Raw genomic sequence first — 24,812 nt, 5'->3', positions numbered from 1 at the left:
TCTGTTTTCCTGCCACCGGTGCATCCAACTATCCCTTCACATCGGGGATACTCAGGAGCAGCTTAAAGTGGGACGAATTTTGGGTAATTGATGATGATCCTCTCTGGGCAGCTATAAAAGTCCCTTCCCGACCACTAACTACCAGAGACGTTGGATTGAAGAGAGAAGCAAATTTGTTCTGTAGTCTAGGGTTCTTTACCATCACTTCATTTCCCACCTCAATGGAAGGCTTTCAAGCTCCTCTTCTTTGAATCTCTGTATTGTTCAACCACACTCTCATGGCGGTGTATGTATGGACATCAAACATTGGAGGCCTCCACTCCAGAACCGTAGGAATGGTTGTTCTGGGAGATTTTCCTAGCAGGACAGTGGCTGGAGCCTCTCTAATGGCTACATGAGGCGTTGGTCGGTATTCTCTTGAGAAATGGAAGATAGCCTTTTCCCAGTCATCCTCTTCTTCAGAGGCAATCAACCGGGTTTTATTGCGGGTCCTCATGAATCACTCTGTGTCCCCATTGGTTTGGGGCTAGCTGGGCTTGATCCTTCTGTGTGTCAGAGCTGTCATTACATGTTTGCTGGTATCCCGCCTGTAATTCTGTCAGGATACAGCAAATGGGCCAACTCTTACTGGTGCCTGATATCCTGCTATTAATGGGTTTTTCCAGGTGCCTGCAACAGCGGTCCTTCCCCATTCCATGGAGTCCTAAGGGACTCCATGGAGGGAATTGTCAATATTACCAGCAACAGTAATACCATCATTTTTTGGACGGTGGGGGCCTGATTTAACTCCAGCTCTTGGCTGGAGTTAAATCAAGCAAACCCCACCAATAAACCTGGAGTTTGGTGGTCCACCTACAAACCTGTAATTTGGCGGTGTTGGAAAAGCGGCGGTAATGGAATTACTATCAATTTTACTGGCACTTTTCCCACACTGCCAAACATGTAATGACCCCCTCCCAGGAATGCTCTAATTTCTGTCCATTGGAATGGCGGCCGTTATCTGTTTTGATGACCTAGCAGATTGGGTTTACAGTCAAAATCACTGTGGACGCAACTATCAGCGAGGAAGAAAGTGATCAATTTGGAGGCATCAGGGGAGAAATTGGCGGCAGTGGTCAGGTGGCGGCAGAGAGTCTTCTGTTTGACGAGGTAAAATGCTGCTGACACCGATCGAGTAGTAGGAGGAGGGCAAGGTTGCCTGTGTCACAAATGTCATCCATCTGATTTTTAAGGTCCAGGAGGGCGGTTTTAGTGCCATGACCTGGGCGGAAACCTGACTGGCGCGGGCTTTGGATTTTGTGCTCTTCTAGGTATGCTTGTATGTGGATATAAGCTGCCCGATCCAAACTTTTTAGCAAGAATGGGACCCTTGTGATAGACGTGCAATTAGTGGGAATGGAAGGATCAAGAGAGATTTTCTTTATGAGTGGTGATATCCAGACTTCCTGGAGGTTAGGAGGGATGGAGCTGCTGGTGAACGGGGAATTGATAAACGTAATAATGATGGGGATGAGGGCTGTGGCACAGCCCTTGATAAGGGGTGCAGGGCATGTGTCTCCTTGGCATCAGGAAGGTTTCAAAGTGGCGATGAGGGAGGCGATTTCTGCTTCAGTGACTGGCAAGAAATTGAAGGAAGAAGCAACAGTGGAAGGTGGGGAGGCAGGGCTTATCTCTAGCATGTTTGTCTTTGCAAGGATGGATGCTCTCTTGGATTCAACTTTGAGTTGGAGTGTGTCAATTTTGTTGGTGATGGCGTCTTGGATGCTTTGGCACCAGGCATTGTCTTTTGTGAAGTTAACCTTAGGTGCAATAGGGGATTCCAGTTCATGTATAATCAAGAAGAATTTGTGTGAATGGGATTGGTATGTATTTCGCAGTTCCCTGATATGCCACAATAGCATATACCATGTGATGCTACGCATATATGTATGGCAATAGTTTACTCAAATATGCTTGCTCAATCCTCTTCCCCACATTGGCATCTCATGCAATTGGGCCTTTATACTTTGTCTTGTTGGCATTCAAAAAAAATTCTTATTGAATCTTGCCTTTACACTTTGCCTTGGTTGCATTCAAACAAACCTTCTCTTTATGTATTTTCTTCATCGAACATTCTTCTTATTGGGTGTTGAATCTGTAATTTGCTCTGACTGCAATTCAACAAACTTTGCCAGTGTATATTTTCAGTGTTAGCACTCTTGTACCATTCAATCACTCTTTGGTGCAGTTGTCGGAATGCCCCAGGGTAACCAGCTGCTTTAGGTGGACTCACCGGTCTTTTCCAGTGTCTCTGACGGTGGTCCTGCTTCTGCGTTATTGCTTCTTCTTCTGCCTTCCAGTTTGGAGTGTGTGGATGCTTCTCTGGGAACCAGCTTGGCTCTGCGGTTACCTGCCAGCTTTTTCTCATGGCTCGGGTTGAAGACAGCAGTCCGGTCAAACGGCCAGACCTCCAGGAGCTTCTGCACTGCTCCTGGTTTCTCCACGGCCTTCCTTGCTCGAACACAGCATCTTTCTCCCTGTCCTGGTAGCCTACTCTGCTTTGCCAGCTCTCTCAGTGAGCCCCGCATTCCAGAGCTTGCACGTGGATGGTAGCGTCTCCTTCAGCACTGATTGCTTCACCTCTTTCCTATGTAATGCAGTTGCCGTTTTTAAATGTCCCGCCCATCACAGGTTTGGAGCACCTATCACTTTGCACAAGCTCCCTTGTCCTCCTCCTCGTCTCAGTACCTGAGTGGTTATGGGAGTTGAAGTCCATAACTTTCTTTGGGTTTTTAACTCCTGGATGACTTCTCTCACAGATTTCACAAAAAGGTACATCAGGATTAAAAGATCTTATGTGTGAGTTGTGGGTGTTTAGGTTAAAGGTGGGAACTTGACTAAAATGGCAATAGGCCATTGAGAACATGGGTATCAGAGGGTCTTTTCTAGGGGAAGGAGGGAACACTGTGACTCATATAATGAAGTTGTGACATCTTTCCGGTAGCTGTCTCCTCCCATCTGCTCCTCCCTCATAACACCGCCTCCAGGGTCAGGATCAGGTAGCGACTGCCATCCCCAAGCCACATGAGAGGAGGCCACCACCAGGGAATCCGTCATGACTCCATTGGATTTATCACAGTACGCATACACACGTGTTCCATCGTTTGAAAAGGAAGGAACTTAATTGGGTTATTCACTGGCCCAGGCATACATTTAAACTGATAATGTAGAGTGGAGTGATTTCTAATGAGCTGAATATGCTTCCCTGCGGCTGCGCCGCTGAGAGATCTGCTGGGTTTCATGGCTTGGGATATGTTGGGTGCAAGGCTCTCCCAGCTCTATCTCTCAAACTATGCAGAACGTTGTGCCAGTGCACACCCCCTTGATAAATTACATTGTACGATTCATATGTGCACCTGTTTCCAACTATCCTTAGTACAGGCTCTGTGTACCTGAGAATGGGAAGCATCACAGTATGTCACCACATGCATGTAAGGGAGCACCCTACACTTGCTGTAAGAATCCAGGTTAGCACTGCCAGGGCCGCCTACCAGCAGCTCCACCCATCATACAGTTAAATGGTGTATCCAAAAATACTTCCTGTTGAGTGGCAAAAAGGGACTGGGCAGACTGGACTTTCCTCAGACCCAGTCACAGACCTGGCATACCAGGGTCAGAATGGTGTTCTACAGTATGACAACAGCAACAACACTTTATTTCAGTTAAAGACATTCAAAATGGCAAGATAAAACATTTAATATCATACAAACAATATACATCTATCGACATATATTTGTGAAAGTGTGTTTGTATGTTCGGGTTTGGCTCCATCCCCATAACAGTTGGTGGTCTTAAATGTTGGCTCGAGGTCGCCATACCAGTCTGGGGTGTACTGGCGATAGTGAAATCTGACCAATCCCACCCATTTGCCCTGCACAGGGGGGGTCCGGTCCTGTGCTATCACTATAGGCGATTTCTTGATTTTGACAATTTTGCGATTTTTCAAGGATAGGAAGTTACACACAATAAAACATACACAAGGCTATAGCAGACCCCCACCTGCATTCCCAGGCAACGCTGGGTGGTACCGCTAGTATATATAGTTTGTGAAAGTGTGCTTGTATCTTCAGGGTTGGCTCCAGCCCATAACAGTTGGTGGGCTGAAATTGTAGCCCACGGTCGGTATACCAGTCTTGGGTGAACCGGCGATAGTGAAATTTCACCAACCCCACCCATTCGCCCTGCACAGGGTGGGCTCCAGCCATGTGCTATCAGTATAGGCGGTTTCGGTAGACTGACAATTTTGCGATTGTTTGCTCCAGCCCCACAACAGTTGGTGAGCTGGAATGTTGTCCTGAGTTTTTCATACCAGTCTGGGGTATACTGGCGATAGGGAAAGCTGACCAACCCCACCCATTCACCCTGAACAGGACTGGGTCCTGTGCTACCAGTATAGGCGATTTCGGGAGATTGCTTATTTTGCAACTTATCCAAAAATAGGAAGTTAGGACACAAGGTTGGCATAACTGTCTGGGGTGCACTGGCAATAGTGAAATTTGACCAACGACACCCATTCACCATGCAGAGGGGTGGAGCGGGTCCAGTCCTGTTCTATCAATATAGACGATTTCTGGAGATTGATGATTTTGCGATTTTTCAAAAATAGGAAGTTATGACACAATAAAACATGCACAAGGCTATAGCAGACCCCCATATGCATGTCAGCTACAGACCCGGGCAACACTGGGCGGTGCTGCTGGTATATTATAATCCAAAATACATCATTGCAAATCAGTGCATTATAAGATCAGTTCCTATCTTTTTATACACTGGGCAGTAAAGTAAGTTTTTACAAGAAACACGATTACATTTTAAAGCATATTGCAGGCTATTGTAAATGGGAAAGGTTTTAAATCTAGTCGCTAGATGGATATTCATTCTGATCCACGCTGTTTCCATTAAAACTTTTCTTTTACACATCTGCCTGCAAACAATGCAGGGGAGATCCCCCACAATGTCCCCTCCACATCCACCCACCTTCATAAATTCCTTAACCTAACCCCCATCTATATTTGCAGCTAAAAGCGTAGAAAACAAAGAACAAATGGGCCTCAACCATATGGGCCTTAGAGACAATCGGCTTGTTCCAAATCATTCTACTTGGGGCTTGAAGAAGGGTAGTGGCCATGTGCATGTGGCGTCCAGTAAGTATCCTATTGGGTGAAATTGCATGTTTTTGATTTACAATATTGTAGATGTGGAATAGTCGAGGGACAATGCTTCAGACCATCTAAGAGCAGCCTCTTGGCAAACATTTGATAATTTATTTGAATATCTCCATTCCTAAATTCCATAATGCCTTAAAGCTCTGCACAATCTGACCTGTAACAGGTGTGCGTGTATCACTGACCAAAATGGGGTAATTGCAAAGGGTATTTATACTGCGCAATATCACCACCTGAGTTGAAGAATTTATTTTGGCATTACTACAATTTATTTCTGAAAATTCGTATTTCCAATACAGAGACAAGTTTTACATACAGACATCTGGTACGGCAATGGGTGCATCTATGGCACCGACATATGCAAACACCTTCATGCATAAATTTGAAACAGACTATGTTTTGGATCATGCCTAATGGAGAAATTACATCTCCATGTGAGTCAGGTTCATTGACAATATCTTTGGGGTATGGATTGGCACAGAAGAAACACTTAAAGATTTTCTTTTATACTTAAACAGTATTGATCAAAGGATACAATTCACGTATGAGATCTCGAAGACGCAGATACATTTTTTGGATGTGGATATACAGATTCAGAACAACAGATATCTAACCAACATATACAGAAAAGAGACAGATCGTAACAACTTGCTCCACCGTTTGAGCTTCCACCAGCCAAGCTTGATCAGGAATTTACCCTTTAGTCAGATGATGAGAGTGAAGCGCATTGTCAATGACCCAACAACATGCGAACAAGAAATTGAAAATATGGGTGAAAGATTTGAAGCCAGGGGATACAAGCCCACAGAAATAAGGGCAGCTAAAGAGCATATAATGAAATTTCCAACAAGTGAGGCAGTGAAGATCAAGAGTGATCATCCATAGTTTATGTCTCATGCTACTCAGTACAGAGCACCCGGATCAAAAATGCAATTAAAAAGAATTGGTGTACGTTGACGAATGACATGAGAGTGGAACATTTGTTTAGAGAATTGCCCACCTTTGCCTACACAAGAAGTGCAAATTTAAGGGAGAAACTGGTGAAAACTAGATCAACCAAGAAGATACCAGAAGTAACTAGAAAAGGAACATATCCTGCCTACACTGTAGTAACTGTAATTTTGTAACAAAAGGAGATACAATCGACCATCCACGTACAGGTGAAAAGATACAACTCAAATGCTGTGCTACATGTGATACACCGAACATAATCTATGGAATTAAATGCCCATGTGGCATTTACTATGTAGGCCAATCGAAAAGACCGGGAAAACTATGATGGAACGAGCATAGATCTTGTATGCGGAATAAAAATGTGAATTCAGCTGTAGCAAGACATTGGAATCTAATGAAACACAACATAAGTTAGATGAGGATACAAGTCCTAGAAGTTGTTAGACAATATAATGCACATGAAGATTTGGGGAAAAAATTGAACCAACAAGAGTCCTTTTGGATAGGTCGCCTTGACTCCCTAAGACCTGGGGGTATCAATGAGGAGATAAACCTGATGTGTTTTTTGTAATATTTTAACAGGCAGTATGAACAAATTAAGATATACCGATGGTTCCACCAGCGGTGATCCACGACATATCCCGCAGGGAATCCCCCTGCGGGACATAAGGCAGTGTGCACACTGCCAACTCATGGACCCGAGCTGTTGGACCAGAGAAATGGAAACTATGATGAAGTAATGCACACATGGCAAATGTGCGCCTAATATGGAATATTAATATGGATTGTGTGTATAACAAAGTAAATGACACTGTGATGCCTTGGGATCTGGTGAAGTTAATATGCACACACAAGAGGTGGAGGTGGTGGTTAATGTAGCTTTGTTTTTTAACTAATCTGAACACTAAAGATGCCATTATACGTTTGTTATGCAAGTTTTAACAGCATATGATTTGGCCCAATTATTAGGTCCGTTATAACTCCCGATATTGCAATATGAGAATCTAAATAAGAGTTATTTTAGTTCAGATCGAGTAACACTACCCGAAGCAGGCTATAACAGGAAAAGTAGAGGACAACAGGTGCACATGCGCGTTAATGAAGCAGCCGCGCATCGCAACTTAAATCCTTTATTGCTTTAGTTTTTACATGCTTTTTTATCTTTTTGAATGAGCGTCTCCGCATGTAAAAATCAAACCATTAAATGCTAGTTTACAGCACGAATGCATGATAACGCTAAAATAGCAGAGCTGAACGTAATGCGCATGCGCAGCATAATAAGTGTTTAAAGACACACTGAACAACGACGGCAGCTCCTTTTGAGCTACCAATATGAGTGAAGAGCACGCAGTTCAGCAGGTAAGCGAGGGGAATGGAAATACGATGTAGAACTAAGGTATTAGAACAGCTAGGTATTAGAACAGATAGGGAAGCTAATTGTTAGTGTTTGACTTTACAGATACTGTGAGCTGTTCAGAACTATAAACAGAGTAACACTCTGGGCACAGAAGTGAAACAGGTAGAGGATTTAAATGAATAAATGACATAAAATTGAATAAGTGACACAATTATGGATAACATGTTGCAATTAAATTCCTTTCTGTTTTGTTTTGCTAATTTTCATCTGGGACCATAACAACTACCGGGTATGTGTAATTAGGATTAACTTTTTGGTGTATCTCACAACATGATGGTGGTAATGAGGAATGATGTGCACAATATTCAAACATTATGAAACTATGGGATCAGTTCTGGAAAACTAATAACAGTGTTAATTGCCCTGATGATGGACGGAAGCCCGAAATGCATTGGCTAAAAAAATGATGTGACACTGAATAATCAGGATTGAATTATGACATATAAATGATCACACAATGAACTGTGAACTCTTGATTAAAAATCAAAATTATAACTATTGATAAAGAAGTGAATATTCTAAAGATTGGTTGAAAACCTGGATAAGGTATCTGGAGTGAGCTCATCCAGGAACGGAAGTGATCCGCTCCTACTTTTTGTGTTTTTGCTTTAACCTTGTGCCTAGGCTAAAGGATGAGCTCCCATTAATAGCTGGAAAAGAATTGAAACGGTGAATTTACTAAAGATAAGCAGTGCCCATCCTACCCCTTGTTCAACCTAGGACGCTCCCATCTCTCTCCGTAGCCTCCGGTAGGGCCCTCCATGGGAAAGGTGCACCCGGGTCTCTCTCCCACTCAGAGGTCTCTCCACCTCCCTGCACTTTATCGTGGTTCCGTCTAGTCCTCCATCTAGCCATTTGAGTGTTCATTCCGAGGGTTGTGGGTTTTGCTCATTTGTTTTCAGTGATAGTATCATCTTTTCTACACAGTTAGGCTTCCACCTACACAGAAACCATATTCACATTAACGAGAAAATATTCAAAAGACAAACATTTTGGAAGCTACATAAAATAAATCTGCGCATTCAGGGGGCAGGATGTGCGGGCGCCTGAGTTTGAACTGTTTTGACGTACATTATGGGCTAAGCAGAAAGGACAAGTACAACAATATTGGTGCGCTACAGTACAAAAACAGGGTGCAAACCAGTCTTGAATGCCAATGTGAGCCGCAGAATGCATCAGATGTGCAAGATAAGGTAAAATATATCTTGGCACTACTAGGCAGACATCAGGACTGCACCATAATATGTCACCAGCCCACCCAACTTCCATCCTCTGTGAGACCAGTCTGCATTCTCTTGTTCAGGAGCTAAATCTTGGGACACGGCCAGACTAGACAGAGTAGCGATCAGGGGCTGGCCTGCTTCAACACAAATAAAGAAATCAGTAGGACTCAAAAAGTGTCCCAGCTGAGGTTAGGAAACTTGTTTTAAAGTTGTGTATGACACCATCAGCATATCCAGAATCAGTGTTTATTGTAGCAGATTTGTGTTTTGCAAAACTACAAGCATGCGTGAGAACAGTCACCCTGGCAATTTGGACGGAACAAACATTTCACAACTGATAAGATTCTAAAACTTCATACTATCTACCTCGATGTAAGTTGACCTTGACAAATCTTTCTACATAGAGAATCAGCTCTAGGTCGTACAGAGGCCATCCTTTAAATCAGCTCTTGGTGCCAGAAGTTTGTTAGGGGTGATGAGGCAGCAGCGGGTTCACCATTAGAGGGTTTCTGGCATAAAGAAGCAGGGTTCAAGCCAGGACAGGTGGTCAGAATAGTTTTTCATATCTTGTCAAATGTGAATTAGAAATATGCTGTGTTTTCCCTTTCATTTGCAAAGCAGTAACAGTATGTGGCAATGCCAAAGTCACTGGATGACGTATGACCAAAGTGTCTGCTTTTTCTAACAACAAAGCAGCTCAGAGGTAGGGTGGCAAGCCTGCAACAGCAGAATCCAGGGCTGAGGTGTAATATGTAAAAAAAGGTGGTGCTTATCACCATGGATCTAAGTTAAGGTTCCTAAGACAATGCCATCACATTTGTTACAATAAAGAATAAATGCCTTCTGATAATCACGCCTAACCACGGCAGCCGCTATTGACAGCTATTTATTGAGTTTGATGAATGCCCCCTCAGTTTCGGGGGACCATGGAAGTACTTTTGGGTGTTGAATCAAGGGTAAGGGCCCGTAAAGGATTTACAATTGAGGCGTAACCCATTACAGATTGGCAGCAATAACCAGTTCTTCAAAGGAATCCTGGTCTGTTTCTGGATCAAGTGTGTGGGGACCTGGAGGATGACTTCAATGGGGGCTCGAGACGAGTGTCTCTCCCCTGCAGTGATGTATTGTCAAAGCTAGAGAACTCAGGTTTTACATAGCTGGAGTTTCCCTTTCAAGGTTTTATGTCCTTTCAAAGCAAGTGCTATTAACCAATCGAGGGAATGTTGCGGGGAGGCCTTTAGCGATGTAGATGCCAGCATTAATTTATCAGTGTATTGTATCAACATTTGAACACCACAGAGTCTAAATCTCTTTTTTAAAACTGTTGAAATAGAGGGTTAGGCTCTGTACAAACTCTAGTGGAAGTCTTGTGAAAGTATCCAGTATATTTCTATAGGTAAAATCGAACAAATGGTGACTCTTGGGGTGCCCAGGTACTGTGAAAAATGCAGAACATAGATCTATTACTATTATTAATTGTTTTTTATAACACACCTAAACCCATACCTGAGTTTGGTTTCTAAGCACAGATCCAGGATTCAAACCTCTTTTGCTCTGTGTGGTATGGCGTCCAAGACCAGCGCATTGCCCCTGTGCTATCCTCCGTTCTACTACTGTGAAATGGGTTGCAGGGATACCAGATACAAAAGTTGCGGCATTGGAAACAATGGGAAAAGAGGGTAAAAAATCAGCATTCCCATTACACAGATCTTTCATAAATCTATATGTCTCCTTGCCTGTTTTCTTCACCAGTAAAATAGGGGTATTGCAAGAATTATGGGTCAGGACAATAATCACTTGCTGAAGCATTAATTCAATGACAGGATTTATATCTTTTACTTCCTTTGAAAGGGCACATACTATGTTATGTTGTATTTGTATAGTGCATTGGTATGGCCTCTAAGCGATGTGAGGAAGAACGTCCTTTGGAAGACCATTATCTGTGTTCAAAGTAATGAAGGAGTGTTAAAATGCATGTGTGCATTTATAGGTAGAGCCTGGCTATGTTTCTAACAGCAGTTTAGGTTTGAGGACGGGTGCTGCAGCAAATTTGTCAGTAAGTCAAAGGGTATGGCGATGTGGGCAGCTGGATTGAAATTTGCGTGGGATTCAGCTGGATTCTATGGGTTGTAACGCTTATTGGTTGAGGGTGATGTATGTTTGGAGTGCAGCATAGACAGCCAGCACATTTCTCAAAGGTGTGAGGTTATGCAAAAAGCTGAGCAGAGTTTGTGAAGGCTCAGTTGTATTCTCTGGGACACAGCGCACAAGGATCCTGAAAAGAACGACTGAAGCTTGATGGATTTAGTTTAGTCATGCAGTGTGAACCGTATTAACATGGTGGGGCATGTTATGATCCCCCTACTGTTTCCTCAGGGTAGGTGTTAGCATTGTTTAAGTGTGTGAGGGTGCTGAAGGGAAGAGCCAGGTTTTGAGTGCCATCCTGAAGGCAAGGTGGTGTTATACGTGGTGGATGGTTAATGGGAGGGAGCAAGATGGTGGGTGCTTGGACTGAGAAGGAGGGTTCCATGCCATTTCATCGCCTGCCATTTCATCCCCTGTCATTTTAACGTGTACATTCCAACGAAAATGCTCGTTTTTTGTGGGTCCCCCTCAGGCCCCCTCCCACACTTATTTTTGGCTATTATCTACCCGCCCAAACCCTCATCTGCCCTTTCCTACCCCCCTAAAAAATTTGATGAGCATATTCGTTGTAATATGCACGTTAAAATGCCAGGGGATGGACATGTAGGCGATGAAAGGGCGTTGTACCAGAAGGAGGCGGCCCCCATATGGGTTGATTTTGTCACTGGGATGACGAGGAGGAGTGCTGAACCAGATCTGAGGTTTCTGTTAGGTCTGCAGCAAGTTAATGTATGCTGCAGAAATTCCGGTCCTTTGTTGTAGAAGGCTCTATGGCAGTGATCCTCAACGTGCAGCTGGGGAGCAACATGTTTCTCGTAGCACTCTAAATTCTTGCTCACCAGTTGCTCTGGGCAATGCTGTGGAGGCCTAGAAGGAGGCGCTGAAGGGATGAGACTCAGTAGCAGTATAGCCAGGATAGACTCCTGGACTGTGCAAGAATATTGGCCATTGAGCCTGCTGTGGTTCCAGTTGGGCTATTTTTGTAGATGCAAGATTTTAGTTTATTGCCACCATGCAAATTATTTTTCAGTAAATGTCCTTAGTTATAATAGCAGTGTCATTGTTAAATAAAACTGTCATCTTAAGATACTTTGCCCAGCTGACAAATGTATTAATGAGCATGATAATGTTCCCATGTTTGTGTCTTGGAGAAAATTGTAATATTCAGTTCCTTTGTACAACCAACAGGAGCATATTGGACACATAATTTGCATGCACTGCCTTTTGTAAATGTGAGGTTTGTGCTTGATGCCACCATGCATTACATTTATCAGAAATATTACTTTAGTGTCCCCTATATTTATTATTACATAGTGTCCTGTGGAAACATTGTCAATGTTTGATGCTCTGCCCATCTGGCACGTGGATGATGGGCAGATAAGAAATATTTGCCCTATATTTAAGTCCAATGTCCTGTTAATAAGTTTACATTACAAGGCAATTATTTAATCCAAATACCTAGTTAACATAGCCATACCTCTCTATGAAGTGGTTGTGAAATGCTCATAGTTTTGACCAATGTGTGCTACTATGTTTTGTGTAAACTCCCTTTTGGGTAGAGAAAAGAGGCTCCAAATCCTTCCGAAAAATATTATTTTTTATTCCTAACCACTTTTGCTCCAGTGTAAACGTCGAAGCTGCTTTAAAATGCACTATTTGCCATGACATACCAAAATAATTCTTAGAAGGTAACATGCAAAGCCACACTGGAGTGATCTTTAAAGCCTTCCATGTAATGACCACTATTACTGAACCAACATGTATTTAGTAGTATTTCTCCATTAAGTTAGCAACATTTAAAAACATGCATTATATTTAATAAAATTCACATTAAACAAGTCCAAAATAAAAAAGCAGCTTTAACATATTCAAACACTCTATATATTAAAACCTAATCATTACAATCAATTATATAAAACATAGCTTCCATGCATGTCCACGCTCTTGCAAAACAAAGCAACAACAAATGAACAGAAAAAGAACCAAGCCTTCATCGACTCCCATTTTGCAGGCACACTTTGTGCTTTCTCCTGCACTCCTTCATTTATTGAGGGGTGGGTACATTTAACCATACCATTAGCATCAGCCTGCTGCATTCTGTGGACTTTATTTCACAGACTTCCCCTTGCTGTCTTATATTTATACTTAAGACTGCATACAAAGCTAAAGAGAGCAGTTTATGTATATTTTGGACATCTGCCTCTCTCCCAGTCAAGCTCTTGCTTTAAGTTGGCTTAATGTGCCAAAATTAGTCATACCCCCCCCCACTATCCAAATGGGCAGTGCCTTACAACCCCTCTCCCCCATACCACAAGTATTTTTCTTTATCAGGGGAGGCTGCATTCTCGCATACACTGAAATTCACTTTATGATTAGCAGAAACTCCCAGGTGTGCTTTTAAAAAAAGTTACACATTTTAACTGGGCCAACACCTTCAAACTGAACACCACCAATTCAGCTCATGAGACGCTACCATGTGACCTGGAGGGAGACTGCTATTTAGCACATTAATCTATTTTGCAATCCCCTCAGGACATTGACAGTTCAAACCACTTCAGTTTATGCTGCCATAAAAAATCATTGAACAAATCTTTTCCTTATATATCTCTAGGCATTTGTCCAGTCTGAATGCCCAGAGCTTGAAAAGAAATCTTTAAAAGCCCTTTAATTGTTAATGATGCCCTTTCAGCTGTCTTCTTAAAATAATTGACCCAAGCACCGCTCTTTGAGAAGAGTAGGCTGATATAAAAATGAGACTACCTCCTCATCTTTATATTGATTTCAAAACCAGCTACAAGGTTTCGCCCTTTTCCCGAACACCATTATTTTTGTTTTTTATCATACTTAATTTCAAACTATAGTTCCCAAACTATTCATTTGTGTACAGCAGGCCCTGTTGGAGTCCTGCCGGGGGTAAGTCCAAAATAGCTGGACCATGGGCATAAAAAGCATGCTATAAAATGTACTCTTCAGAGAGGGTGGAGTAACATTCCTAAGAAAAGTACTAGAGTCAAAGTCTGAACGTAATAATTTGGGGCTAACTGACATGTCTGCTTTGCACTTTTATTGGTGGGAAAAACGATGTAGAATTCCCAGATGTTGTATATCGGGCAGACGCTGAAGTGTCTGTGTATCTCAGTTGGTATAAGATTTAATTATTATTATAGAGACCCCAACACAATATAAATTGTGCCAAAAGATGTTTCTATCAATCAAATCAAATGCTTTCTCCAAATAGATAATCTCCCTCTCTTAACCTTACCACTCAGAGTGAAGCATTGATTCAACATACTAATCCTCCCATGAAACCCGCTTGAGAGGGCCTTCAAGATATTGTTATTTTGAGTCCACTCCTCCAGTCTGAACAACAAACATTTGAAGAATATCCTACTGGCAATGTCCAGTAAGTTAATTGGCCTATAACTGCGGGTGGGGGTGGGGCTGGTGGGACAAAGACTACTTGTCCACGAAGATGACACAATGCCTGTTTCGACAATTGCATTAACCTCTTAAGTGCTAAGGGTGAGTATGCTTGTCCTATTTGCATAGACATGCATAATAGCCCAGCCGTTAAGGGGATAGACATAAAACTATTTGGTGTCATTCGAAAATGTGACACTCTCTAAAAGCTCCTGTTGTTTTTCAAAACATGTTTTTTGTCTTTTAGCAACTTTTATATGACCTTTTGAAACTAAAAATCTGGTCAGCCATGTACACACCACTCATTAAATCATAGTCCAATTATTTTTTTTTCGAGTTTCTACACTCTGCATCGAACCACGGTGCACCCTTTTCTATAACCTGGACCGCCTGAATTGGGGGACGCCGCTTGTCAATAGCTCAACCAAAGATTCAAACAAGCTGACATTTTCCTTTGTGGCCTCTGAACTGTTCAATAGTTTTAAGAGAATATGTTTTAATTTCTTTAAAATCAGTCATTCTTTCCATCACCTCCTTGTTGAGTTTAGGCATCACCAACCAGCCCCGCTGGCTTTCAGACATCTCTCTTCTGGTGCCTACCCCTGGAGATTGGAAAATTAATCACTCTCTGTTCAATTAGAAATGCAACATTTCATAACATTCCTGAAGAAAAAACAGTCCACAATACAGTAATCAATGACTGAGGAACACTATTGCAGGCCTTTAATGCTTATGCACCATTTGCCACTAAGATTCTCAGAAAATCCCTGGTCAGAACCCCAAAGCACACCTGAAAGTCAGTGCTCCATTTCTGACCAATTTTACTGTCCAAACATCTGCACTGAATTTCTTTAAGTATTTTTCTTGATAACCTGAAACCTGTGGTAATGTTTATTTAATTGTACTAAATCATTTAACATCTTGACTGGCCCTATCGGTCTAAAAAGGTACTACTTACTGCTCAATTATTTCAACATTTCCTTTAAGCAACCACTTAATGTCAAATGAAGTTTAAGGCGCTGCAAATTTCCTTTACTAGAATTGCATGTAATCTAGATAACTGTTAAGTACTGCAAATTAAAATGTTCTATTAGCAGCCTTAAGTTTCTTACATTTCTAATTTGTGCTGAAATCATTTTTCTGCCAACTGAGTGCCGACATGTTCCGTTGAAGATTGGCTGTTTCTCACCATTTCATTTGATAGGCAAATGTTGCTCATTGCGCACAAAAGGTTGGGGAAACCTGCCTTAGCCCAAGAATCCGGACATCTACCTTTCCTGCTCTCTACAGGATTAGTCCTTTGGTAATTGTCCAAATGACTTGTACATACAAGAGTATTTTTCTGGCTGGCACGTTTGGCTCCATTAAGGGATTTTTCTTCTGGGCCATTTTGCACTCCTCTCTGTGGGTTACATTGGGACAGGTCACATCAGGAATGTTCACCCATTTCACCCATTTCTCTGCCCTTAGGAGCAGATCAGCCCTTTCCGTGCTGTCACTACCTACTACCGCCATCTTTGTACAAAAGATTGAAAGATACTTTAATCCCTTTGAAATGTAGCAGCCCCTCATCTCAGGGTGGCCCACTAACATCTCCAAGAACCAAATGTTGCCTGACCCAAGGAATAAATGCATCAGAAATACGATTTCATACTCAACTTCCTACAGAAACATCTATAATGTGAAAACCTTAGCAATTAACAAAATTGTAAGCCGGCGGGAACTCATGCATTTAACAACTGTCTGGTGGTATTCATTGCCTTTCCATAGTTTTGTGGTGATATTAGAGAAATGTCACACTTTCTGTTGCTTTACCATAAAAATCTTCTCTATTGGTACATAAAACCAACATGCCGCCTGCAGCGCTATTGACGGGATACACAATTCAGATGAAGAACTACCTTTTAAATACTTATCTGCCCTGTTTACTAATTTCACTCTACTTCCCTTGTATCCTTAGACAGTTCTGTAGCTTGTGAAGAAAAGTGAAAGCAGACCAAGCAGTAAAGTGCTAATAGTGCTTAATGGAAAATAAATTCTATTAAAATGTAACAAAAGTAAAAACATTCTTTTCATTGCTCGCTTTACAATAGGAGGACGGAAACTATCTTTACGATAGTAAACATACTTTATTTTTTTTTTTTTATTATTATTACTTGTACATAATCAACTAGAAAAACATGATTTTTACAAGGGGTATCAGTTCTTAATTTCAATAAGTTTCGAAGACCCACACAGGTGCAAAAGCCGGCGATCAGACGGGGCGTTAGAAAGTTATATTACAAAAATATATCCACAGTAATTAGAAAAGGATATGTTTTCAAGAATATATTTTAAAAAAACAATAACCGGCTTTGATCAAAAATAGTAACAGGTTGATATCTTAGTTTAACATAGTAATTCATTGCCAAGCTTTCTAATCTTCAGATCACTTCATCAGACAAAGAAAGAATGAAACTCTTGGAAAAAGATGACACTCTTGGAAAAAGAGGAAAGCTTAAGCATTCAACTCTGGAGTTCCTTATAGTTTGTGTTTCTGATGTGTGATTCCTTCAGAAGGAACCCTGCACCCCTTTGCATCACCTGGCCTATGTTAAAATGAAAAATATATCTCCCCTTATAACTTTTGAACACGTGGATTGATCTTTACCTCTTTATCAAAAGAATCCATGCACTAGATCAAAAGTTATAACAGACGTTTTTGTGATTTGTTAGTCTGGAGGTCTCTATAAATAACAACATAATGTGGCAGTTGCTGGACCCGTTTTTTCAACTGAAGACGGCCATTTTGTGTCTTTCTTTTTATCATTGCAGGGTATTCAGGTCCGCTGAAGGGAATCCCTCCTGAGAGGTTCAACACGACTGCTGTCCCAAAGTACTACCAGTCACCCTGGCAAGAGGCCATTGGCAACGACCCCGAGCTTCTGGATGCTTTGTACCCCAAGCTGCCCACTCCCGAGCAGGCGCATTTGGCTGACTACAAGAGCTTTAACAGGTATTGTGTTTCCTTTCATAAAATGTTAATTTAAAAGGACGTGTGGTGCTAATTTGTTCTTTATATGCAAAGGAAAGGATTTACTCATGGGGATAACGTACAAACGGGCGGATGTAAAAGGACAACTGAATTTAGGAAGGAAATACTATACATGGTTTGCCATCTAGGGAAACAGTCCTGAGCTCATAGTTAAGATGAATAGCTCATCAGGTGCGGAAACAAGAGCTGTTCTGTTCTGACAAAGAGGCCATTATGAAACGCACCAATGCGCTCCACTCTTTCAACACAGGAAGCAACAGCCAAAGTACCTCGTAGTGAGAACACGATACGGAGGACCAAACTGTGGTGGTGTCACGACAGCACTCAGGCCTGAACGGAATAATTCCTTGCGGGCATTCACTGCAAGAGCAAGCCGCTCCTGGCTACACCGAGGGAAGAGGTACTGCAGGGAATTGTTTAAAAAAATGGCAATAATTGGGGACCCCTCCAAGCACGAGACACTACTCCCAAGTCACCTGAACGAACAATCGACACAAGTTATTATTATTTGTTTTCACTGTACCTGTCAGTACTATTTATTTGCTTCTAGCGTTGCCATGGTTACAGCAGGTAGGGGAATATCCAGCGCTGCAGGATTGGCAGGAGGGTCTGGGATGGAGGAGTCCTGTTTTTTGGATGAGAGAACTCGGGATCTTTCAATGTGTGATCAAAGAAGGTAGCAAGCAGGGCTTTAAGTGGGGCGGGGCTAGCCTGGCCGTGCCCCGGCAGTCTCCAGTAATTGCTCCCGAGACAGGGCCCTGCCGAGGAACACCGTGGCTATCCCCAACCACACTGACACCTCAGGCAGACTGTGCAGTGTCTCCACGGTTACACAAGCTGCCTGCAGGTGTCAGCACTTCGATTAGAAAAAAAGAAAAGGCAGGCCTTTTCTTTTTTCTAAACCGAAGTACATGCAGGCAGCAGGTGTAACCTTGCAATGCAGACGGCCTGATGTCTATGTACTCAAACAGGAGGAGGGGTGGACTGCCCAGTTCTCCTTTTGTTTCAGAGTAAATAGACATCAACCAGCATGAAGCCCTTTGCTTCATGCTGGGTGATGACTATTTACTCAGAAACAAAAGGGGAGCTGTGGATTCCAGCCCTCCTCCTATTTTAGAGTACAGAGACATCAGCAGCAGCCAGACCTTTCATACAAGGAGCCCGTGATTAAAGCTTTTCCTACCATGTGGCTCCTTGAATGAAAGGGCTCCCTGGTGCGTGTGAGCTGGGACAAAATGGTGTTACACCTTTGGTGCACCTAGTCCCTTCTTTGTTTAAAAGGAGAGGCTGGGTGCATCAAAGGTAACAATGCCAGTGTGCCCCAGCTTTACTTCTTTTACTAGCCCCCCCTTGGGCGAGGGGTGGCTGTCGTTAGGGGGCATGTCCTAAGTACACGTGTACTTAGGCCACACCCCTTAATGAAAGCCCCCCCCCCCCTCGATTTCTAATCCCACTTAAATCACTGGTAGCAAGACATAACTAGCCATCTTCATGGACTTCGATGCGCTACTCGACCACAGTCTAGTAGTTGCACCCAGTGAATCGAACTGAGCAAGCGCACCTGCACTAATCCAGTAAGGTTTTGGCTGGTGCTTCCCATTATATATCATTTAAAATAATGGGTTAAAATTATGCATTTCAGAGCCAGAATTTCATAAAAAGTGAGCAACAATATAGAATTTACAATCTGCTCTTCAGGACACACAAATAAAGAGGTTCCAATAGATGCTGGGTCATTTTTAACACACAGTAACATTTTGTAACACATGCTGATGTTGGCTGTCCCCAAAGAAGCCACTCTCAGCAATACATGCCAGCATTGCCTCACTTTCAAGTAGGTTCTGCCCAAGCCAGCCCATGAGGTCTGCCCCCTGTCATGCTTTTGGTGTCCATAGAAAGTCATGAGGGTGGGCTCAAAAGTACATTGCAGAATTGCCCACTTAAAACGCACTTTTGTGCTGCTAGTACCTAAAAAAAAGCCTGCCTCCACAATATATGCTTGCACTGCCAACCTCTCATGCTGCTGGGGCCCAAATCACATCCTACATTCTATTTCAATATATGCACATGCTGACCCCAGTTTTGCATCCTGTCACTCACACTGTCCACAAAATGTTCCTTTGCCCCACCCACACACGCCCACAGGCATACATGCATAGATGTGCACTGCATAAACACCTTCACACAAACACGCATGCAAACCTTTTATTAAACATATCTTTTTTCTTCGTTATAAGCTTTAAAGCCAGAAATGGTTAATTATTTCACACCTTACAGTGGCAAACGTGAGCTCTTCTTAAACTGTACAATATAACTAAGTACACCTCCAGAAAAAGCCTTTCTGCTACACCCATCAGCTTGTAGTCATGATTTCACAAAGGTATGCATCATGCACAAACATTTGTGCATCAAATAATCATCTGTAACACTGAAGGAGAGCTGAGATCTGTGAGAGTAAAGGGCTATCCCTGCACTATTTGCTATGTCTTCTTGCAGGGATGCAACTACACCGTGACTTGGGTATGGAGATAGACTACCGCTGCAAATGGTGGCTTTGTCAATTGCTAGTCCTTGGTCAATCTACATACCATAATCCCATGTACAGTTGAGTGACACTACTATTTGAGTGTCTTTGAGGTGTTGGTGGTCAGTCAGAAGGTCACAGGCAATAGAATAGAAATTGTGGACCCTGTATTTTGGCAATGGCACAGTGTCACCTGATATAGTTTCATGTATACTAACATCCTATAAAATGGCTTAATAAGTCATAACAGCTGGAGAAAGAATGTTTTGCAATAATGTTTAAAAATAGATACAGCCAACTGTGATGTTTCCAAAGTGAAAAGGGGTTCCCCTGGTTATTGGGTGGTTTGCTGGGAAAGACATGGTAAAAATAAGCACCTAAAAATCACTCTAGTTCTCACCCTAAGAGACAACACATCTTGCTGCCGAACACCAGCACTCAAACAACACAGGTGACGCAATCGAACGTACGCCGCCTGAAATCACGTTCGACACAACACGTCCCTATACACCACACTAACTCAGCACAGATAGACCAACACAACTTTCCACACTCCTTAAACACCACTCTGGCAGGCACCACAGACAACAATATGAACAATTTACAGTGGCAGCATGGAGCATATATTAACCACTGATGCAGACAACTCACAGAAAGTCTAAAACATATACAGCACAGAAATCCCTATCTTTTCAAATCTGCACATATCAACATTGCAACAAATTAACCATGCCTTGCCCCCCCCTCCCCACTTCTGTTAGTCTGCTATCCCACCTCTTGCAGATCATGAAGCTCCAAGAACCTGTGAAAACAATAAAGGTGTGCTACATTAGACTCAATAACATAGACTAAAAGGGCATAGCAGAGAGTTACTCATTCTCTTATGGGGCAGGACTCTGGATGGCCCAAACAAGTTCAGTGATTGGAATCAAGTGTTAAGGGAGCGAGTGGGAGCCAGTGCAACCATGACTCATTGTGGATGATGGTCTCAGGAGCCACCAACAGAGGAGAACGGCCATTTTCTTACCTAAATTCATTAAATCTGCCACATTGGGAGAGGTTCCCCCAAGCAGTGTGAACGTAATAATTTCTAAGCACTCCAATATTTGCATTTAAGTCACAGCAATATTACATTATTAGTCACAGATTGCACGCGTTGGGTAAGCAGTGTAGTCCGGATTTTAACCCACTCTGCAATTTAAGTGCCTCAACAGATACTTTCCAAGCTTTACTTCATAAACATATTTACGTTTTGGCTTTAAAGTACTACAATAATAATGTCTTATAGCGGTTACTTGCAAAATACACAGCTCACACAGTTAAACAACCTGACAATACGTAGATCCTTCTAGAAACACGTTAAGCCAAAATACTAGAATTGTGGTTTTATTTGCACATCCGGAATGAAAAAATACAGGTCCCAGAATGCAAAAAATGCAAGTGTAGAACATTAAAGCAAATGGTGTAGTAATGCCACCTGGGTATAGCGAATGTTTATCACAACCATCCATCTTGCTGTTATGTAGGATGTCAAGAACATTGGACTTTTCACATAAAAGCAAACGCATTTTTTGCATCTCAAGCTAGCAGTGATCATGGATATAAAAGAATATTTTGAAGTAGCATTATTGCGTTAATCACTTTAATTGTCTTGGTAGCGGACGCAGAATTAGTCGTTAACTGGAGGAGCAAGAGGATCTTTCATTTGGGCCTTTCTCATCACTAGCAAGTGACTAAACCCTCATGCCTAAGAAAGGTGTTGCTAACTACCAGAATGTCTTACGACAGTAGCTCCAAGGCCCTTGCTAAGGTGCCCTTTTCCCCTAATTCTGATAGCTGTGAAGGGGAGCACGTCCCTTCAGTGACAGCCCAAACTGGGAAGTGGGGGCTCATGCCATTACATTAAACTGCTGCCTGTTAGCAGGGCATTGCTAAAAACAAAGAAAGCACTGAAAACGTTGCCGCCCAGGACGCAATTGTGATATGCAGCAGGGACACTTTCTTCCAGCCGAAGATCCATCCTGAAGCAGCAGCTGGAGAAAAAGTCTAAGACACCCATCAAATGTCCAGGTTTTCAGCCATCAAATCAGGGCTCAAGTCGGGGGTCGAAGTCCACCGACTTTTTCCAGTGGGTGGACTCGGTCCCTCCTAGCTAAAATGAGAAACATTGAATGTTCTCTTTCAATTTATGCATTAAAGCCGATCACGGGGATCGAACCACGGTCATGAGGTGTCTAGGCCGGCCACTTCACGCACGCTGCACTGTATAACATGATGAAAAATAACAAACAACTAAAGCTAAAATGTCCCATATCAGTACTGCAAGACCCTGGGAAAACATTTGTATTGGTTGTTGGATTTTAAAAAATGTACATCTTTTAACGTTTTCAAAAACACTATTAGAAGAAAATATCCTCTCTGGGTTTTGTGTGTTTGTTATTTTTATGAAAGGCAAATGCCATTCGTCCTGTGCAATTTGAGTGGTTACGAAAAGCCAATTTAATGAAATGTGTATACTTGATATGCTAATGTCTGGCGACGTCACATCCCATTGCATTTGTTGATGAGTCGTCCCACTTTAATTTTTAGGGACTTGACCCCTGCCTCAAATGTCCAGGTTTTCAGCACTGGGAACGCCCTGTGAGGGGTACGGGGCAATCTGCTTCTCATCCTGCCCGTCCGTACGCTACTGGTTATAGGGGGGCAAACTGAGCTAAACCTTTGAAGTTGGGAGAGCTAGGACTTCAAATAATCGGTGAGGGGGTACCTTCTGAGGCTTTGTGGTGTTGGGGCGGAGTTACCTGCTTGGAATTCCCCTTCCCGCTCTCTCCCAAGGAATATTTTTGGAGGCAAGTGTCAGATTAACAGCACATGGTGCACGCTGGGCCACAACACTGCCCAAATCATGATAGGATTGAACGACAGCATGCACATTTTTATTGGTGGCTGTCAGCTTGGTCGTGCGATTGTGGGGCGGTGTATAGTTGGCTTTGCCAGTTGCTAGCTGGTGATGAGAGTCCAGCTGCATTTCATCTTGATCCCACGTAAGCCTCTGTGGTGGTGGACTTGGAATGTCTGTGAGGTGTCAGTGGGCAACCAGAAGAGTGACCGGGGGCAATTGACTACAGATTGTTGGAGCTCTGCCCTGCCAGTGCTACTCTGATTAAATGGCGGAAGCAGGAGAGGAAATTAATGTTGTTCCTGATGTAGTCAGTCCACATACTAGGGGCTCTGAAGCCCTGACTGGCTCGAGAGAACATATATCTTCCTAATAAATCAAGTGTCGTGGGGCTGAGGCAGGGCTGTTCCTATAGTAACGTCTTTTGAGACAATAGTTTAGGGGGCCCCCCAACAGAGGAGAACCAACCATTTAATCCTGAAAGCATCAAATATGACACATTGTAAAGGTTGGGTTGGGAAATAAATAGGACTAAACGTTGCCTTTAGCACCCCAGATTTTAGTTTGAGGTGCTAATGAAAATATCACACTTAGAAGTTTTGGCTAATTCAGCCAAGGAACACCTGATTGTCGACCATTGACAGCACACAACCCCCAGATAACTTATGGACATTCATTGATATAAGGTGGCTTAGTAAGCTTATGGTGAACTATATGATATATTTATCTTGAGAAAATATAGTTACATCTGAATAAACCATTATATCATTTTTTTGTTAAATGCAAAGGACAAGTATGCTCGTCCTTTTTGCATAGACTTGCATCATAGCCTGGCAGTTAGGAGTTACATTACAGATATTCCCGTGATGAAGAGATCGTATTCTCGAAACACGTTGGGTTTTGATTCATTTGCTTTTATAGTAAATCACATTTTTGTGAACAAGATTATTCAGCATTTCATTCAAGATCAACATTTGACTCAATATCCAATTCTATATGTATAGCACGAGGCTTTTCTTAACCACTTGTTTGAATCTACCTAGGGATTTCTTGGCTATGTTTTGCCGTTCCATAGTGTGCAGGAGACAGGAGTTCTCACATTAATGGGAATTTTTTTCTTGTTCTTTCCCAACAAAACCCACCCTGATAGGCTGTACAGGCTAACGGACCTGAGTCCTCAGTACTGGTTCTCACTGCACTTGTCCATTAACAGCCAGGACACCCCGCCAGCATCGGGTTTATGGCGATAGTATGGATCAGAGAGAACTGGGAACATACTTCCAAACCATCTAACCAACTCGGCTCAGCCAAAGATCTTTGTGCAGAAGGAAAATGCACGGAACCCTGTCGTGGCATAACCATCATCTGAGGGGCCAGCTAACATTTTACAGAACAGAGGAAGACACTGATCCTTGTTAATGTGAAAGAGACACATGGTCTAGACACAGGAACAAAATAAGAGGGGGTGATGAGGGAGAGACAACAGAGATATGGTGCGAAGGTTCCATGTCTTTTTTCCGACGGTAATTACTTCGAAGTAATTTACTTCAAAGTAATTACTTAGAAGCATGTATTTGATAATATCTTTGCGGGTGGGGGGTTACCCCACAACCATTCCCCTACACTAGTGCCCCTACTCCAAACCACTCCCCACCCCTTTTAACACCTTAACGCACAACGCCCTAAATTATTGTCGGAATACACAGGATGCCAGTGCGAGGTCTCGGGAATAGTGTAGCGGTGTGCAGGGGTAGGCATGATTACCTGCTGTAGCAGCTGGTTGATGCAGCTATTTAAGTCATCATAGCTGCCACACACCCACAGATGGCAGGCAGCTTTCTGATGGAAGGGTACTGTTTCCGCCAAGACGTGTTCCGATTAATAGATCCGAACCATCTGTTCCTGCTGCTGGTGCTCGGCCACCATTGAGCCTTGAGGATGTGGCCAGTTGGAGCTCCCATCAGGTGGAACCTGCCTTTCAGCCGCCAGCCG

At 42.7% G+C, this 24,812-nt stretch overlaps 1 protein-coding gene across 1 annotated transcript in view; it reads left to right on the top strand.

The window, feature by feature from the left end:
• The window catches only part of MYOZ2 (myozenin 2), a 257,211-nt gene that overhangs the window by 139,760 nt on the left and 92,639 nt on the right, over nt 1-24,812 (top strand). The window contains exon 5 of the mRNA XM_069630686.1: nt 17,178-17,358. Coding sequence (XP_069486787.1) covers nt 17,178-17,358 — 181 coding nt within the window. The remainder of the gene's footprint in view (nt 1-17,177; nt 17,359-24,812) is intronic.

Source organism: Ambystoma mexicanum, chromosome 6q (genome assembly GCF_040938575.1).
Source record: "Ambystoma mexicanum isolate Mex_15411 chromosome 6q, UKY_AmexF1_1, whole genome shotgun sequence".
Lineage (NCBI taxonomy): Eukaryota > Metazoa > Chordata > Amphibia > Caudata > Ambystomatidae > Ambystoma > Ambystoma mexicanum.
The sequence above is the reverse complement of the archived record's forward strand: the minus strand, read 5'-3'. Positions and strand labels throughout refer to the sequence as shown.